General features: G+C 35.1%; 1 protein-coding gene across 1 annotated transcript in view; it reads left to right on the top strand.

Annotated features, from left to right (window-relative positions):
- The window catches only part of LOC115232127 (contactin-like), a 55400-nt gene that overhangs the window by 22937 nt on the left and 24963 nt on the right, over positions 1-7500 (top strand). The window contains exons 11-13 of the mRNA XM_029801982.2: positions 46-178; positions 2577-2741; positions 7107-7247. Coding sequence (XP_029657842.2) covers positions 46-178; positions 2577-2741; positions 7107-7247 — 439 coding nt within the window. The remainder of the gene's footprint in view (positions 1-45; positions 179-2576; positions 2742-7106; positions 7248-7500) is intronic.

The following is a 7500-nucleotide window of genomic DNA, read 5'->3' as shown; positions in this document are numbered from 1 at the left end:
TGATCATCATACAGTTTAAACTATGATATCATATCGATTTTGTAGGCCACCTCTGATAGAGACCAACGTTCTGGATTATACATCAGATCTGCACAGTTTAGACACAGCGGAATATATACTTGTATTCTTGAGACTCCAGTTGACTCCGTTGAGTCTTCAGCAATGCTTTATGTCAAAGGTTTGTAGTCAAAACCTGAATCTTATACATTTGGTTCTTGTTTCTTTTTATTTTGATAATGTATATGGGTGTATACATACATACATACATACATACATACATACATACATACATACATACATATATATATATATATATATGTATATATATATATATATATATATTGTTATATATATATATATATATGTGTATATATATATATATTTCTTTACTGCCCACAAGGGGCTAATGTGTATATATATATATATTTATATAAAACGCATCCAAGAATCGAAGCCGTAATTTTACGATCATGAGGGCAACACCCTAACCACTAAGCCACACGCAGTTATACACACACACACGCACACATATCTGGTAACAGATCGCGGGCTGTGTATCACACAAAATGCACATACACTATTGAAAGACTTGTGTGTATATATTGCGCGTAACTTACTCTATTAACAGTTTATAACTCTTATTTCTTGCAACATAAGGTTTCTGCACCATCAGTCATAATTAGTGACGATAAAATTTTACCTATATATATATATATTATATATTGTTATATATATATATATATGTGTATATATATATATATTCTTTACTGCCCACAAGGGGCTAATGTGTATATATATATATATATATTTATATAAAACGCATCCAAGAATCGAAGCCGTAATTTTACGATCATGAGGGCAACACCCTAACCACTAAGCCACACGCAGTTATACACACACACACGCACACATATCTGGTAACAGATCGCGGGCTGTGTATCACACAAAATGCACATACACTATTGAAAGACTTGTGTGTATATATTGCGCGTAACTTACTCTATTAACAGTTTATAACTCTTATTTCTTGCAACATAAGGTTTCTGCACCATCAGTCATAATTAGTGACGATAAAATTTTACCTATATATATATATATAATATATATATATATATATCGGCTTGAAATATTGTTAAGACACCAGGACATTTTCCTACTTTTCTTAAAATGAAACTGATGGTAGCCTTAATTCACAAATAAAGAAATTATATTCACCAATGCGTTGTTAAGTACTCATTTTCATCGTTCGACATTTACATATGTGTATATATACATATGTACATATATATATATATATAATATATATATATATATATATATTATATATATATATATATATATATATATATATATATATATGATAGATCGTTAGCTCCTACACGCATTTTCTCTCTCCTTGTTTTTCTCTGTGTATCTTTCTGTCGAAGAGCGTAGGCTCGAAACGTAAAAGACTTTTTCTATTCCTGAGCGTTATACTAATACATTTGTTTGTTTGTACTCCGCCTGCCTTCGTCTTTTGTTTATTTTCGTAAACGTTCCCTTTATATATATATATACTGGTGTGTTTGGGGAGAGTCATTTTCTTTTTGCGCCTTATAATATATATACATACAAAGTAAAGAATAGAATATATATATTCTATTCTTTTCTTTTACACGTTTTAGTCATTTCACTGTGTCCATGCTGGAATAACGCCTATAGTCGAACAAATGGACCCCAGGACTTATTTTTTGTAAACCTAATTTCTTATTCTATCGACTTCTTTTGCCGAACCACTAAGTTACAGGGACGTAAGCATTCCAGCATCGGTTGTCAAGTGGTGGTGGGGGACAAACTCATACATGCACACATACACACGCACACACACGCCTCAAGTCTATTGAAAAGGTTGCAAGACGCAACGAAAATTTTAGGAAAATAAAAATTAGAAATAAGTGGAAATTTTACCGGTGAGTGTGTTAAATTATAAGGCGCAAAGAGAAAATGACTCTCTCCAGACACACCAGTATATATATATATATATATATATATATATATATATATATATATATATTAGAAGAAATGAGGTACTCAGAAAATCGGATGGTTTATATTTACAGATATTTATTTGTATATTACATTTTTTATATATCATATAACTTTGATCATGTATTAGCGCTTTCTCCCATTCTAGTGGGGTTTTCAATATATATATATATCATCCGAAATTGCAAAGATAATCTGGAACTCGACTGAGGAAAAAGAACTCCGAATGACCCGTCCTTGTTTTCTTTGTATCGTATCGTATCGTCTATCTGGATGTTTTGCGTTCTTGTCCCATTTTGTGCGTACACACACACACTATAGCGGCGTACGTACACTTTGGTCTCTTATATGTGTATATATATATATATATATATATATATATATATATATATATATATATATATATATATATATATATATATATATATATATGCCTACATATACATATACACATATATTTTATATATATTTTAATGGTATTCTATCTTCTCCTTATTGTATATTTATATCACTTCTACACTGTTTTAATTGTTTCGTTTGGTGCATTTCAGGACCTCCAGGCCCCGTCGCAGGCGTGTATGCGCTACAACTACCTGGGATAGAAAGAGGATTCCAAGTAATATGGACTGACGGCGACTCTCATATGGCACCTATACAGTTCTTTACCATTTTAGCGGCCAATAATTACCACCGGAATTACGTTCCTATTGTCGAAAGTAAGTAAAGTAAAACACTTTGTTCCAGTAAATGAGAGACGTATTCAAGCACTACAGTTGTTTCAAAAGGGTTACTGAATGCATATTGTGTATAATTAAAATGCCTCATATCTATCAGGTGTCCTTTCTCCTCAAGTACATTCGGCTCGTCCATTGAAAATTACTTGTCTTGAATTACGGTCAAAGTTCAAATTCCGTTGGAATTCAAAAGGAAACGAACTAGGCAAAAGTTGTACATTTTATCAATCGAGAGTTGAATGGAATGTGGAATTGATAAAGAGCCAATCGCTTTTTCTACTCACAGTTTGCCTTAGCGAGGTAGATTGGGTGTGGCTTCAAGGAGATCACTTCGTTAACTCCATAATTTATGGTGCGGCCACAGATGATTATAATTTGTTTAGTGTTTTCACTCTGTGGTTGAATTGGTCATTTCGGTGTCATGGCGCAGAAGCCAGAACACAAGAGTGGGATGTTTGTTACTAAGGAAAGATAATGAGGGTAGCAAAATCTTATAGAAAAAGAGAACACCCAGGTAAACGTATTAAATAAAGTGACGCTTGTAAATTACGCGAAAGTACACACCCACATACACACACTCCCAGACACAAAACAAACTGCGCGCCGCACGCATACACAGCACACTCAATTCGTACGCGACCCTGAAAGGATGAAAAGCAAAGTGGATATCGGCGGAATTTGAACTGGGAACGTAAAGCCGGAAGAAATGCCGCTAAACATTTTCTACGGCATAGTAACGATTCTACCAATTCACATCCTTGAATGTCTTAATAATTAAGGTTTCTAAGAATTTACGCACAAGGCCAGCTATTTTGATGTTAGTACTTGACTAGTACTTTATTTTATCTACCCTAAAAGCACGAAAAGTAAAGTTGACTTCCGCTGGAAATGAACTCAAAACATAAGACGTTTTTGTCCGACGTTTTAACAATTCTGCCATCTCATTGCCTTAACAAAACTGTTGAGACTCTTCACAACTAGTATTGATTTGTTAACGAGCCTCTAAAATGAAAGGGGGTGAATAGAAAATAGGGTTAGATGACAAAAACGAGAACAGCTCGGTGAGTGTAGATACTAACCCTTCCATTGAAACAAGCAGAAGTTACCGAGTAGTTTTGTGGTTAATAGTTAGCGTGTTCGAACCCCAATGCCACTGGGGAATATACGTGTATATATATATATTTAAGTATCTGCTTCTATCTGTTATAGCCTGATTCGTTAAGAATTTTCGTTAAATATTCACCAGCGTTGCACTTGTTATGCTTTAATGAAGCATCACATGATGTGTGTGTGTGTGTGTGTGTGTTTGTATATGTGTGCATGCGTGTGCATGCATTCTTATGTATGTGTACGTGTATAGATGTATGTGTATGGAGGTGTATGTGCAAACGTATGTGTGCATGTGAATATTATAAGCGTGAGAATATTGTGTGTAGATGTGTGTTTGTTTATGTGTGTGTAGATGTGTGCGTGTATAGTGTGCCTATGTGTGCATGTGTGTGTGTGTGTAGGTGTAGATGTGTACGTGTATATGTGAATTTGTGTGTGGTTGCGTGCGTAGTTGTTTATGCACGTGTGTATATGTGTGTGTGTATATTTGTGTGTGCTATCGCGTGAGAAGATATATGTATGAGTGCAGATGCATATATATGCATGTATGTATGTGCGTGCTTGCATGTGTGTAATGTGTCTTGTTGTGCGTGTAATTATGTGTGTATGTGTGTATGTGTGTATGTGTGTGTGTGTGGTGCAATAGTTAAAGCCCAACTGAGAATAGTAAAGCGATTCAAATGATGAGCCGACGGGCAAATCTAAAAAAAACAAAAGAACCCTCGTCGCTGTTGCAGAACGGCCCCTGCACACTCTTTCCACTCCCTCCTCTCTCTCTCTCTCTTTCTCTCTCTCACGCTGATGTCGAAGTCGATGGTAGAGATGGTGGTGGTGGTGGTGCTGCTGCTGCTGGTAGCGGGGGATAACAGTGGTGGTGTAGATGATGGTGGTGGCGGTGGTCATAGCGGTGGAGATGGTAATGAGATGAAGGTGAGACGGTGATGATTCATAATGATAACGTTGGTGATAACGATGATGATGATGATGATGAGGAGGAGGAGGGAGGAGGAGGTGGAGGAGGAAGATGGTGAGGAGAAAGGGAATGAGAAGAAGATGGAGAGCGTTGTTATTAGTGGTGACGACGACCTTGATGAAGAAAATGGAGGTAGTGATGGTAGTGGCGATGGTGGCTTGTTGTTGATGATGATGGCGGTGAGGATGACAACGATGACGATGATGGTAATAATAATGATAAAGGTATTGATGATGATGATGATGATGATGTTGAGGACGACGACGATGACGGATGATGATGACAGTAGTCATGATGATGATCGTGATCGTGTTGATGGTGATGATAAGCACGGTGACGATGATTGGGATGATGGTTTTGATGATGATGATAATGATGATGGCGATGATGATGATGCCGATGATGGTGGCCATGGCAGTGATGGTGGGATTGCTGGTAGTAGGGAGTAGAAGGTGGGGGAAAGGTGGGGACGAATGTAAAAGAGAATCTAATTAAAACCGCACAGATTACTTAATAACAGTGCTGCCAGCTAAAATACCGTGTTTCTACAACGTCATTAAGAAACGTATGTTTACTCCCCCCCCACGCTCAGCAACCCCCGTCCACCTCGCCGACACCGCACTCAGGTGTACTTTAAATAAATTATGTAAAAATTTCCTTTTCTCAGCTCCATCAATCATTGACGAAACGAAACGAAACAAAAAGTAAAAGAAAAAATTTAAAAAAGAAAAAAAAAAAGACAATGAATGCTGAAATCAAAACGTTAAAATTTATTAGTATAAAAATACAAACAAACTACAAAAGCATAACAAAATATAACAAAACAAAAGACAAGCAAATTAAAAAAAAAATGTATGTTTATTTCTAATTTTAGAAAATATTGATATTAGGTGAAACTTAGAAAGTATTTAATCGATACATTTTCTTTTTTTAATATAAATATTCCCTGCTGATTATTTTGATTGTGTTGCGGTTTTTTTTTATTCTGTCTTTGTGTGTTGTTTTATAATAATAATAATAATAATAATAATAATAATAATAATAATAATTTTTTGGCGTTGGCAGAACAAAAAATACAAAATGAAGTTTGAATATATAATACAAAAAGTATGCTTCTCTTACTTGAACGAAACATTTTCTTTTTCTTTTTTGCTAACGTTTTTCTCACATCCTTGCAAATATCTCGTTCGATATTTTCGTGAAAGTTACCTTTAAAATATTAGCGACAAATTTCTAGTTATATTCGTCGTTGAACTTAGCGTAAAATTCCATGTTAATATTGATGTAAATTTTGAACTTAATGTTTATGTAACGTTTAATGTTGATATTTTGAAGTACAGAATTGGCGTTGAAGTAATGTTTGATGTTAATATTGACATAACATTGTTACATTCGGTGGTAGTATTGTTAATGTGACGTAACATTTGTCATTAAATAACATTTAGCATTAATTTATATATTTATGTAATATTTGGTATTAATATTGTTATTTGCGGTAACATTTGCTGTTAAAGTCGACGTAACTTTTGGTGTAAATATTGTTAATATTAATGTAATATTTGATGCTAATATTAACGTACCATTAGTGTTAATATTAACAATCTACTACTACGACTACGACTACTGTTGCTGTTGCTACGGCTGTTGGTGCAATTGACGCTGCTGCTGCTACTACTACTACTACTACTACTACTACTATAGTTTTCCACTCTAAACCTTCCTTTATATTTAAAGTAAGCACGAGTCATTCGGGGTGTTCCAGTCGTCACAAAATGTATCTCGGGTTATATTATACAATGGCTTTTCTCTATTTTGAACAATCGTATGATTTGGCTGTTAAATTTAAAATGTCAGGCATCCACGAAGATTCGTCCTTGATGACTCCTCTCCACCCTGGTTTTTTGACGTTTTCTCTCAGTTCGGTCCTTATGACCAAAGCTGTTTCATACGTGATCATCTCGCCTAATTTTCAGACAATGTCTATCCTGGATGATATTATTCAGTGTGTTCTCATTTTCCAAAGCATAAGGGTGTGATTTAAGGGAATTTAGCTCTCATTTCTACCAAGTCACCTTCCTAGATCATTTTATCGTTTGCTCTTGCAAGTACTCATCCCCTATACTCGTGCAATGTTCTACCCCATGTATCAAACCCCTTAACTCTCTTTGCCTCTGTCTGTCTAGCTGTAAATAGTCTTTGTGATAACACCTTACATCGTTCAAGTATTTGTTATTGTCTTTCATTCATTAATGTTTTCTTTTCAGATATACCCTATCAAAATACACTGCTCTCAACCAAATACCCGCGCTCCTTTATAGTTGAAAAGCTGTACCCAGGCCTACAGTATTCGTTTAAAGTTCAAGCAACCAATTATTTTGGCAGAGGCCCAGTGAGTTTACCATCAGGTAATGGATGACTATAGTTAAAGCTCTATATTGTATCACTAGCAACAGAAATCTAGAAATATTTAAACAAATAAAAAACCTAGAGGTTTTCAAATCAATTCCTTCAGGGTCAATAAAATATGGTACCAGTCAAGTACTGGGTCGATAGTGCCGACTAAACTCCCTTTTAAAATTCCAGGTCCTGTATCTATGTCATTAGAGTAAAGGCGTCAAAGCATATCAGTTGAACTGCGGTATCAGCATTTCATCCTAA

The sequence above is a fragment of the Octopus sinensis genome, unplaced genomic scaffold, assembly GCF_006345805.1.
Source record: "Octopus sinensis unplaced genomic scaffold, ASM634580v1 Contig19383, whole genome shotgun sequence".
Classification (NCBI taxonomy): Eukaryota; Metazoa; Mollusca; class Cephalopoda; order Octopoda; family Octopodidae; genus Octopus; species Octopus sinensis.
Note: the sequence above shows the minus strand (reverse complement) of the source record. Positions and strands in the feature narration are given on the sequence as shown.